The 12,272-nt window shown below is 41.5% G+C and overlaps 1 protein-coding gene across 2 annotated transcripts in view; it reads left to right on the top strand.

Moving 5' to 3' along the window:
- Golim4 (golgi integral membrane protein 4) overlaps window positions 1-12,272 on the top strand; it is an 80,321-nt gene that overhangs the window by 59,301 nt on the left and 8,748 nt on the right. For both annotated transcript variants that reach the window (XM_034500091.3, XM_034500090.3), the window contains 7 exons: window positions 783-944; window positions 3,542-3,844; window positions 4,738-4,991; window positions 5,797-5,879; window positions 7,137-7,240; window positions 11,108-11,275; window positions 11,601-11,669. In XM_034500091.3, the coding sequence (XP_034355982.1) occupies window positions 783-944; window positions 3,542-3,844; window positions 4,738-4,991; window positions 5,797-5,879; window positions 7,137-7,240; window positions 11,108-11,275; window positions 11,601-11,669 (1,143 nt within the window). The remainder of the gene's footprint in view (window positions 1-782; window positions 945-3,541; window positions 3,845-4,737; window positions 4,992-5,796; window positions 5,880-7,136; window positions 7,241-11,107; window positions 11,276-11,600; window positions 11,670-12,272) is intronic.

The following is a 12,272-nucleotide window of genomic DNA, read 5'->3' as shown; positions in this document are numbered from 1 at the left end:
GAAATGTGTATACTGATTTTGTTAAAGTTATTGGTGTATTTTCTACCTTTCTAGTTTCTTGTTAAAAAAAAAAAAAAAAAGAAATGACACACTCCCACATCTCCCACATCAAATATATACCCATGCATCTGTCTGTACAAGTCCTAAACTCATATGCTGTCTTTGTTGCTTTAAGCCCAAAGGACATTCAGAGTTGATGAATAAAAACCCAGTTTCATTTCTCCCTTTATCACTGCTCTCTGCTACCCCAGATCACAGTATGAACCATATTTGAGCATAAATCACCTAAGGAGAAGAAGGTGAGCATAGATAGATAGATAGATAGATAGATAGATAGATAGATAGATAGTCCATAACTCAGGACATACTTACTGTTAATGGGTCTCAATTTGAATAATTATGTAAGTCTTCAAGTAGGTTTTTAATGTGATAAAACGTTGATTGCATAGGTGCTTTTCAATAATAATGTTTATAATAGAATAGTTGACAAAGTTTTTATTTTGTCTCACATAGCCTGGAAGACTAACATGTCTTAGATATTTTTTTTTTAGTCTCTTAATTCTGATTCTAATTTGCATGTGCTCAGAAATGGTCAAGCATGTCCAAAGAGGCAGAGCTAATGCATGAGGGAAATCTGCAACTTTGCTAACAAACTTAAGCGCAGTGCTTTCCCTAGTCATCCAGTGAACCTAAAAGCCCATCTAATTAACCCATGAATATTCTCTTTTTTCCTCTTTTCTCAAATTCTACAATTTTCTCCCAACTGTACAATCTACATGTAGACTCAAGTTGCAGAATATAAACAACTGAAAGACACACTGAACAGGATTCCAAGCTTTCGAAATTCTGACCCAGCTGAGCAGCAAAATGTCACCTTTCCCCATGGGACTCACCCTCCTCAAGGAGACAGTGTAAGAGAGAAGCTGACAGGAGAGCTCCCACAGGTGAGAGGTTTGATCTGGGGATCCCTGGGAGGTGAAGTTCCCAATGGAGCTTTCCTGAAGAGAACTCTCCTCTGTACTGCCCATGTTTCCTACCAAGCAGATTCTTACAAGGTCTTAAACATGAGAATCGCCAGTAGGCTATGTTAAAGTACAGGCTTCTCAGATACAGCTCCACTTTCCAATTTGGTTAATCTGAGATTTGGCCTGGAGATTTGTATTTCTAACCAATTCAGGTAGTCTGGGGAACACATTGATAATTAAAACTGTGGCATTTATTTGGAAAGAATTTTCTGACTTTGTCTCTATCCGTGTAAATTTACTTGTATTAAAATGCTCTGGTATCTGAATATTTGAAGCTGAGATGATTTTTCTCTCCTTTGACTAGGTGAAGAGGTTTTAAAGACCATGATGATATTATGTGGCAGCCCACGTTGATATTAAAGCTAATCTAATAGGACTTGGTACATTTCTGGTCTCATATAGAGCGCACCAGTATCATACTAAAATGCCTTTGTAACCTGGTCACAATTCACTTTATTCTTGTTCTTCATGAAAATCAAGATGTGCTTGACCAGTGTGGCCTTGTTTATTATTAGTTCTTACAAAGTCCCTTGTGTGGGCTGGTGAAATGGCTCAACAGGTGAAGGTCCCTGCTCTCAAGATTAATGTCCTGAGTTCAGTTCACAGGACCCAAATGGAGGAAGGTAAAGAGTTGTCCTGTGATCTCCACATACATGCTGTAGCAGGCTTACAGTAAATGTTTCAGAAGTCTTGTCTGCAAGTGGCTGGACATCTTATGGGGATAATGAAGTCAACATGAGTAGAGTTCGCAACATGAATGTTTTCAGCATGAACAGAGAGCATTCCTTCAAAACAAGGTTCATGGTTCTTACAATCCAATTCTCTGGTGGGAATTTATATCCAGCAATTTCAACAGCAAGATAGGAGAGCCGGCCTGTCATTTAATTCTATGCTCTGCTAATCTGACATCCAGCTCACTGGGTTCACTGTCTAATGATTCAGAGCTTGGTTTGCTCCAACTGTGAGTGGGAGATAGAAGTTATCTGCTCTAGCCTTCCTCACAGGGACAGAGTGGGGATAAATGGCAGGTGTTTGAAAGCCCTTGAGGGAAACATTTCTACAAGGTAGTTTTATGGCAAATATGCCAAAGGACTTCATCCAATACACACTTCTAGAAGGTCTCAAATATTTAAGAAAGAGCTTTTCTCCCCACTTCATGCTTTACACTCTTAACTTTAACAAGAGTGATAATTATATAACTGCTAGCTTCAGAAGGGGAATTCCTGTTTCAGTTTGCTGACAGTGTGGTAATCTATGCTTCTCATTTGTAAGATATTAATCTTACCATAGATGTAACTTTTTTCCATGAAGAAAAGAGACAAGGCAGTACAAATTTTTCTAGCAGTATTTTCATCCTCCAAGCTAATAAGGATTAAAGAAAGGTGAGAAATTTATGAAATACATGGATATGACTCAACAAACTTACAGAAAACATTTTCTAAAAAAGTTCTCATTTTCTTTGTTTTAGTTTCCTGTATTGACAGTGTTTATACTGTAATTTATTATATGTTATACTTAGAAAAATATATATAATTGAATTATGTTTATTATAATAAACGGACAGACTGCCTTTGATTTACAAAAAGATGTAACAAGATACATTAATATTTGATGGGGGCTGGGAAGCTGAGTCAGTAAAATTCCTGCCACAAACTGATTTAATTCTATATAAAAAGCCAAATTTTATGTGGCATGTATTGGAAAAGCAGAAACGGGGATTTTGGGGGCTCACTGACCAGCCAATCTATTCTAACTCATGATCCTGGGAGTCCTAATGATGGACTGTGTCTCAATTTAGAAGACGGAGGCCTCCTGAGAAATGTCACCTGAGGGTCCCACATGCTCCCACCTGCTCCCACATGCTCTCCCAACATACAGTTGTGTGTCTGTACACTCACAAGCACACTGGCTGGCACAGATTGGTATATCATAACAAAGAATATTTTGTGTCTTGCTTAGCTGAAACTGTTTACACAAATATGGATGCCCATTAGTAACTAGGCCCTTTCTGCCTACTGGTAAATGAAGCTAATGAGAAACCAACCCCACCCTTCTTCAATGAATCTCAAACCTTATCCCAGTCCTTTCAAATATCTGCTGAAAAGAAGACAGCTGACTTTGAGGCAGCGTTCATAAGCATGAGGATTGAGGATTTCCAGTTTTTATTATATTTTACTTGTTTATTTCCTTTCCAGTCTAAGCAAAGCTGGAGTCAGATTGTCTTTGAGGAAAGTGTTTTCCTAATATGTGGTTACTGCTAGGCTTCAGTTTCCGGGTCTCTGAGCATTCTCTGAGATAAAATTTTGCCTAGATTATTTCTGTCTTGGGGTGAGATGACACAGTGAGAATGAAATAGCTCCCTCTCACCACCTTCCCTTGTTAGTCATAGCTGTATACATTTCTAGATGCCAGGATTTTGCCATAGCCCTTTACTTGCGGTAATAGAAGCATAATGCCACCACTTTTGAAATAGGAAAGTGTCATGTCTTGTGATGTGCTTATCTTGAAATAACTAGGCGCAGCAGAACCAGGAAGCAGTGCCTAGAAGAGTGGAAGAAAAACCTCTGTCTGCCATGCAGAAAGGTGCAGGATTTCAGGCTCTAGAAGAGCAGAATCAAGTAGAACCGAGAGAGCCAGAGGAGCGTCAAGTGGAAGAGGAGCACAGAAAGGCACTGGAAGAGGAGGAGATGGAGCAGGTGGGACAGGCAGAGCATCTAGAGGAAGAACACGACCCTTCACCAGAAGAGCAGGATCGGGACTGGCACAATCAGCAGGGACAGAATGCAGCCCACCTTCTGGATGGCCACCCTCAAGCTGAGGTGCATGGGTGCTCATAGAAGTTCTCTCTGACAGGGCATTTAAAGAATAACAAAATAATAATAATAATAATAATAATAATAATAATAATAATAATAATAATAATATAATGGGACTGTGGAGATGCTCAGTCAGTGAAATACAAGCAATGCCCTTGGGTACTGAGGAGATTCTGTCTTAAACAAACAAATGAAAATCAAAACCAAAACAAATACCCATAAGTACTATCTAAGGAATGACAACTGAGGTTTCACTCAGGACCCATACCTGGACAGCACAAATAGACACACACTGCACACGCACACGCACACACACACACACACACACAGAGTCTTCCTCTCCCTCTTCCCCCTCTGTCTCTATCTTTCTATTTCTCTCTCTCCTCTTTCTGTTTTTCTCTTTCTCCCTCTCCCTCTCTCTGTCTTTGTCTCTATCTCTCATCTCCTCTACTCACCAGTGTAAGCAGAAATTTGACATTTTTTTTAGCCTGAGACTGACATACACATTTTTGTAGTTAACATCCTTGGGTCTTTAACTATTTATTCCTAGACAAAGCCTTGGTCTCATAAATTGTGCAGTTAGTGTGGGGTTACCAGCTTAATTCAGAACCTGAATTTTAATTAAGGTTGGAACTGATTTATTTTCTGGTGCTCTGTAGCATTGGAGCAGGAACACACTGAAAGGCTGCCTTCCAGCTGACAGGTCCAGAAGAAGGCCAAATCCATTCAGAGAAAGCTGAAAATTGCAAGTTCTTGGGCTTTCTGTGCCATTGGCGCTTACCTGATGTAAAGTGTCGACAAGCCTATCCTGCCTCCTGAATTTGTCCCGACAAGCAAATGAAGGGGATGTGGAGGGTCTAACCCTTCTAGCTCAGCATGAACCCCTCTTCTTCTAGGTGGAGCATTTAACCAAGGCAGCTACAAACTTTCGATCCCCATATGAGGAACAGTTGGAACAGCAGAGGCTGGCAGCAAGGAGAGATGAGGAAGCCCAGCGTCTGAGAGAACATCAGGAAGCTTTGCACCAACAGAGGCTCCATGGACAGTTTCTACGACAGCAGCAGCAGCAGCAGTTCCTGGACAGAGAGTTGGCACAGCAGAGGCGGCCAGACCATGAGGAGGGCCAACAGCAGCATCAGGAGCAACTAAGGTAACTTGCCCCTTCCTTTGGTGGGTGTAGACAGTCCTTCCTCTGCTGTCAAATCAGCATTGTGTACATGTAGTATATGGCAAGAGAGAAAAGAGAGAGCCATAAAAGAGTTTTTATGGCTCATGGAGACAAGATAGGAAAAAATATTAGGGAAATAAATACTAAATACTTAATTTTAAGCATTTTTTTCTTGCCTAATCATGATAGTTATCAGTTGAAAAGAGGACTTGGTAATAAAGGGCTTACCACACAAACATTAAGACCTGTGTTCAAATCCCCAGAATCTATGTAAATCTAAGTTCAGTGGCATACAGTCTATTTCTGGGCTAGTTCATCAGGATGGGAGATGGAGACAAGGAGAATCTCTGGACATTTTCAGCCAATCAGCATGGAGTACGTAACAGCAAACAACAAAAGTTAGGCTCTGAGTCAAACAAGGTTGAAGGCAAAGAGAACATGCAAGGTTGCCTTCCAACCCCGTGGCCTGTGCTGCTCCATGTTGGTGCACCCCTCACAAAGCTTGCATGCACACACATTGTGCACTCCTGCAAAATAAAAGCAAGCAGTCTTGAAATACCCTAGCATCCTCGGTTCCAACTTTATTTCATCAGGAAATGACCATTTACTTTTTAAAGGCGGGCTTTGAAAACATATCTATTACGCGTTATTATGTGTCTAAATCTCAGAAACAAGTTATGGCTTATTCTGAAAGTTGAAATCTTTATTTAGCCCTGTCTTGAAAGATAAATGACCGTGGTCAAACTGTGCCTGCTGATTTTTATCTCCAAATTTGGGTCCCTGGCAGGCAGCAAGCTCATTACAATGCTGTGGACAGTGACATCGCACAGGGAGCTGAGGACCAGGGGATCCCTGAAGAAGAGGGAGGTGGTAAGACTCCTTAGATGATGGCTCTTCAGTCAACCTACTTGGTCATATCACCCATAGCAAGGAGCACATTCCGTAGCTCCAGCAGGCCAATTGTGTCCCTGCGTAAAGGCAGAGGACAGCTGTGACTCTTGCTAATACTCTAGCCACACTTGCTGTGAGTGCTAGCAAAAATATATACCACCACTGAAACCTGGCCAAGGTGGTGACTCTTTCCAACATCATTGTCCCCTCTGTCAAATCTCTTTGTGTACTTAGCAGTTACTCCTGACAGACAATCTTAGGATTGCTATTCTTAGGAAATTTTCCTGTTTTCTACTTAGCCTAGAAATTCCATACTCTTGTTTACATATATATATATGGCAAACATCTAGTATGAAATTTGTCAAATGCCACTTTCTGTGGAGCTGGAGCTGAAGTGAACTCTCCTTGGTACCACCGAGTCTTAGGAGTGTTTGATTTTTCTAGAAAGTATCTTAAAGAAAAGCAAATGTGCACGCTCCATCGGCAGCCTGTTGTGGTATTTTATCACCCTAAGAGTCAGGAAATTGTTGCATTTATGTCCCCCATGGGTCACTTTAACTTCTTCTACTTGTTGTTCGTAAGACTAAGAGCTATTTGCTCCCTTCGTGTTTAATAAGTCCCTCTGAGCACTTGGAGCTTGCCAGAAGGCTCCCTCTTCTTTATTGTCTCCAAACTAAATAAGTCTCTATATATTTAACCTTCTATCTTATACCTTACTTTTTGAAGGATTACAGTTGTTGTGAGCTCTTATAATTCTGTTAATCTGACTACTTTTTCCCCCTCAAAGGCTAGCAAGTAAACCCTTGCTAAGCGATATAAGGGTGTGATTTCTGACAGCAGTCTGTCTGATTCTGAGTTCACAGTTGTACTTGTCCCTTTTGAAATGAAATGTCCTAATCTTGGAAAACCCTATTTTCGCCTGACATTCAACATCAAAAAAATTAGTTATGTCAAATTTCTTTTATTATGCAAGTTTTGATTATTGTTTTAATATCTGGTGGAGAAAAGCCAGCCTCTGCTATAAATATTCCTTAACAGGAATATAATGGTATATTTACCCATCCATTTGCAATGCATAAAATGGACAGAACGGTTCAGAAAACAAAACAAAACCGAAAACAAAGATGTGCCAGTACTGGAGATGGAGATGAGATAGACACACTATAAGCTGCTTTTCAAGAAGAAAAATCCTGCCCAATCTACACAGGGCTCATTTTGATTCCTTTGCTTTGTTAGCCTATGAAAGAGATAACCAACGCCAGGATGAAGCTGAAGGAGACATCAGACAGGAACTTCATGAACCAGGACACCAAGAAGGCGACCCTGAAGCTGAAGCAGATGTAAGTATCCTCCTCTGGTCCCAAAACTTAGTAACTCACAAGGCAGGCAGGAAGAAAAAGAGAACATGTGTCTGACTAAAGCTTTTAGCTCCAAATGTGCTTTCTCATCAGACAAAAGAGTGAATCTTGTGTAACCATGCAGGAACAAATCGGAAGCGTTGAACTGCAAACCATGAGGTGGGGTATTGGGGATGGATGGCAGAGTTCCTGCAGGAATCATACCTTGCAAGGAAACAGCCACTAAGAAGTGAGAGTGAAGCATGGCACTGTCAGCCTCGGTCAGTCAAACTAGATCATACCTTCTAGAGAGTTCTTATACATTTTAACACAGTAGAACTTTGGTGTGGAGGCTGCGGAGTCTCCAGTTTGACAGTTCTCATAACCAAGCTTCAGGGATGGCTACATTGAAATTCCCTTGCATAATACAGGGCTAGAGCAAAGGAGCTGAGACCCTTATCATAAGAATTCGTTCTATTGACTGGGAAACAGTGCTCAAGGCTCAGATCTAGAGAGGAAAGATTTGCAGTAAGCATAGGGGTAGGTGCTGTTGATGGAGGATGCAAAGTACACACTGATAAGTATTCTCTACCAGTGGAATACAGCAATCCAAGCCAAATTAAAGTATATAAAGGCAGGCTTGTTGGGAAATACTCTCTGACAGGCTCACTGGTTCCACCCAACCAGGCCAGGAAGGTTGCCGTGAGGAGGGGAACAAAGGAGAGGGGCAAAAGAAAGCATGTGCGTATAACAGAGAGAAAATGTAGACAGAGGAAGAAAGAAAGGAGAAACCAAAATGTATAGATGATAAAGGGAAGAGCTTCTAGGGGTCGGGAACTCAGCTCCTGGGCTGAAATTCCAGGGTAGAGGCAGGATATGCCAGCCATGCCCTGTAACAGGTCAAGACTGAAGGATGCTGGGAGATCCTGGAGACCGTGTCCACTTTGGTATATAAAATATACACCTCAGCCTTTGGCTTGGGTCTGAATTCCAACCCGTGGGTCTTCTTAAGGATGAGTTCTAGTCACTGAAAGACAAAGCCCATGATTAGGGCCTAAATAATTCTCAGGATTTGGGGGAAATTCAGGTGGAGGCTGATTCCTTATAGAGCAGCAAAGGATCACCACACCACGTTGTTTGACCACATCCCTCCAGCTTTCCAGACCAGGCATCCCACTCTTCTTTCCATTGAAGAGAGCAGGCCTGTGTCCTTAACAATTCTGGTTTCTCCAATGATTATTCTGGGCTGTGCTTTCTACAGTGGGGGTTTGAGGAGATGGGCTGGAGGTTGTTCTCGGGATTAAAAACAGCTTTAATTTTGGCATCTTTTAGACTGATTAAACTTTAGCTTAGAAGAACAAAATTGAGACGTATTGAAAAATACAGTGACTCTTAAAGATGAAGAGGAGGGGACAAGGCAGCAAAGAGGTTAGAAAGGGGATTGGAAAGGAGACTTCATGTTTGCTGAGCATGTTGTGTGGTCTGTTGGGTTGTCAAGTGTGTCCTATGACATTGTTCCATGCTTTGTGACCATCCCAATAACAATGAATACGGATGTGTGGCTGCAAGTTTGAAAAGAGGTCATCAGGTGCCAAGATAGTATGCACAATTCAGAGTGAAATTATGTTGATGCCTGGATAGTCTTTGCGTTGACAGAAAACAAGACCCTCACCTTTCAGGTTGGGCAGTCTAGGTCCTTAGCTGTATGCAGGAGAAATGCAAGCAGTTGTGGAGTGGATGCAGTCTTGTGTTTTGTGTAGATGATGTTTGCAATTTACATTAGCTCTCCTATCATACACTGTGAATAAACCAATAGGTGAGTTCGGATGACACTCAGTCCCTGAGTTCTGAATAAGTGGATCCTGAAATTCTTCTGATTATTGGTGCCAGCATGTTTTGGTAGTGACATGGAGATTTGATGCTGATGGCTTTTCTACTTAACTTGTAGAATGCCTTTTTTTCCCTCTCTGCAATAACCTTTAGGAAAATATGCAGCTGGGAACCTAGCTCTGAACTATTTCCAATAATGGAAGGAGGAACATATGAGGGAATGAGAACTGTCCCTTGAGAACAAGAAAGCTAGTGCAGAAAAGCCTACAAATGTATAAGAGGAAATGAAGGCCGCCAGTGCAGCAGGATGGGTCTGATCTACTCCCTGCCTTATAATATTCTTAACTCTCCTGACATCTTTTTGTTCATTGTATTCAGTGCACTGGAAAAGACTGAAAGCATTTTACCTGTCTTCTTTAGTGTGTGTTACCTCCAATTCAATTCTGTATTCACTATTTTATTTGATGAAACATTTCTTTTTCCTGTAACGTCCCCCCTTCAATTGTTGCTTGGTTGGTGTTGGGGCTAGCATTTGCATTTTTATGAACTTAAAAAAATGATATTTAGTATTTTTTTTCTGCTCAGAGTGGGTTACACTTTTTTCTTGATCCTTCGCACAAATGATGAATAATTCATACAAGAAAGCCTATAAAACGAGAGATTGTAGAGTAATTGGAATTGGATGTGAAGGTGATGACTTATCATTTATATTGAGAGCAGGGTCATTTGCACTTGAAGCTTCAGGCCAAGCCTGTGCAGTAATAAGCCATCTGACACTGCAGGGAGCTCTTGACCATGGTCAAGTAGCCCAGTGAAAGAGCCCCTTGTCTACCCAATGCTGAGAGACTAACTCCTCCTCTGTGGCTTCCGAATCTCACAGAGAGCAATTCCCACTTCCATTGGTGTCTGAAGGCTTACCAAAGGATTAGGGACACCCATAAGAAGCAGAGGTATATCTGCCCATCTCAGGATCTTTTTGAGGATGGGTGTTATTTAGCCAGTGTCCTGGGTGCTTAAATGGATAACTGAAGTAATTGTGAAGCCAACATAATTACTGAGAACTCCCGTGGAAATATGTTTGGTGATGTATTGTCTGATTTTTTTCCTATCCCCTTCTATTGCAATATTACATTTCTTCACAGTAGCCCTAGTTGATAAAAAATTTGGCTATGCTACAGAAGGACTGTTTCCTGTAGCATATAGGCTTTCTTTTCCATCAACTACTCTCTGCCTATTTACATGTGAAGAATTTCTTTTGGGGTGCTGCAGAGATGAATCAAGTAGTCAAGTGCTCGCTACACAAGCACGAACATGCTCAGTCTCCAGCACTCACATATAAAGTCAGATGTGGTAGCGCCTGCTTGTAAGCCTGGTGCGGGGGAGCTGGTAACTGAATGCCCAGGGTTTGATAACAAGCCAATTTAGCTTAATGGATGGGCCTCGTGTCTCATTGTATGATATCCTATCTAAAAATACAGTGCCAACTGTTTCTAAGGAGTGACACCTGAAGTTGGTGCACTTCCAGGCAGGTGTATGTATATATGTACACACACACACACACACACACACACACACACACACACACACACATATGGAAGTGCACACACTTGCAACCAACACACACATTTCTCTTGAAATTTCTCCAAAAGGGAAGTTGTGTGAAAGTCAGCATATCAGAAAAAAAGGAGTTATTTGCCCATCTAACTCTCTCATTTTGATTATTACTGATTTTTTTTTTTTCCATTTGCCCCTCTGACTTCTCTTACCACTGTTGGCTACGTGCTAATGTTTACATTACTTACTGCTAGCATTTTGTGGAATCACTTGCACAAAGGAAGTACTGTGTGTGCTTCCTCAATCGATCTGCTTCCTGAAACACTGACAAAGCATGAGTGCCATCTTTGCAAGTCTCTGGTAAGATTGATCTGAACAGTCCCATGAAGGGCAAATTCATTTTCGACCAGTGTCTGACCTTTCTGGGGAAATTAAACTGGAGCCTCGGTTTTGAAGTGGTGGATGCTTTTTATGAACATTTTGCAGAGGGCCGCTGCGGAGGATATAAACCCAGCAGATGACCCTAACAATCAAGGTGAAGATGAATTTGAGGAAGCCGAGCAAGTGAGAGAAGAAAATTTGCCAGAGGAAAGTGAAGAGCAAAAACAAAGTGAAGCGAAGCGAGGGAATGTAGAAATGGATGAGCACTTGGTGGTAAGATAATGCCTGGCATGAAGAGTGGGTTCAGCCTGAGCCTTTTAGGAAATGCCTAGTTTATGGGGAAGGTAAGCATTTATGTGAGTTAGAGAAGATTTGCCACATCAGCAAGTCTTGGACCCTTGTGTGAGATGCTCTGCTTGTAATCCCAGAGCCAGGAAAGGGATGACCCACACTCCACATTTGAGAAATGAACATTTATTACTTTCTGGCTACTGGTGTATTTGCAAGTGCACTTTTCATCGAGATATGCTCATTCTTTGACCCAGCATCCTGTGTGATGATTCTGTAAGGTAATATGAGCCTCTCCTTGTTTCAACAGATGGCAGGGAATCCAGACCAGCAGGAGGATAATGTTGATGAGCAGTACCAGGAAGAAGGAGAGGAAGAGGTATAAGATTAGATGCATGGGACAGGGCACACTGGGCATGCTACCCTCAAACAAATCTCAGTTCTGTGGGCTTTGACATTCTGACTTAAATGGAATGAGAAAGGGGTGGGAGCTTGAAGACTATATGGATCATGGCATTTGAAAGACTTAGAAGATAAACCAGAGTAATTTTAAATGACCACAAATTTGGAATCGGGAAGACCTGTGGCAGATGGACGTTCATATGATCTTTCTGAGAGTATCCACATATGCTTTTTCTCACATCGAAGAGAGAACAAGGCTCTGCGCTGTCCAGGGAGTATAGACTGATCCCTAGACCTTTGTCTGTGGAACCTTGCCCATGTCTATCAGAGATAGCCCACTGTGAAAGTAACTTTTATTATCCTGATGTAATTGTTATCTTGGAGGCCTATTGTTGAATAAACATACCCTTTCTAGTTCTTTCTGAAAGCTGGCTAGCTGGTTCAACTTAGCTCTTCTGGCTCAAACTCCTCTCCAAGCTGACCGATACAAATTGGCTTCTCTCAGCTTCTGACTAAATTTCTCTGCTTGGCTTCAAACTAAAGGTGACAATTTAATCTAATCGTCTGGCTTCCTCTTATT

The sequence above is a fragment of the Arvicanthis niloticus genome, chromosome 4 (assembly GCF_011762505.2).
Source record: "Arvicanthis niloticus isolate mArvNil1 chromosome 4, mArvNil1.pat.X, whole genome shotgun sequence".
NCBI lineage: Eukaryota > Metazoa > Chordata > Mammalia > Rodentia > Muridae > Arvicanthis > Arvicanthis niloticus.
Note: the sequence above shows the minus strand (reverse complement) of the source record. Positions and strands in the feature narration are given on the sequence as shown.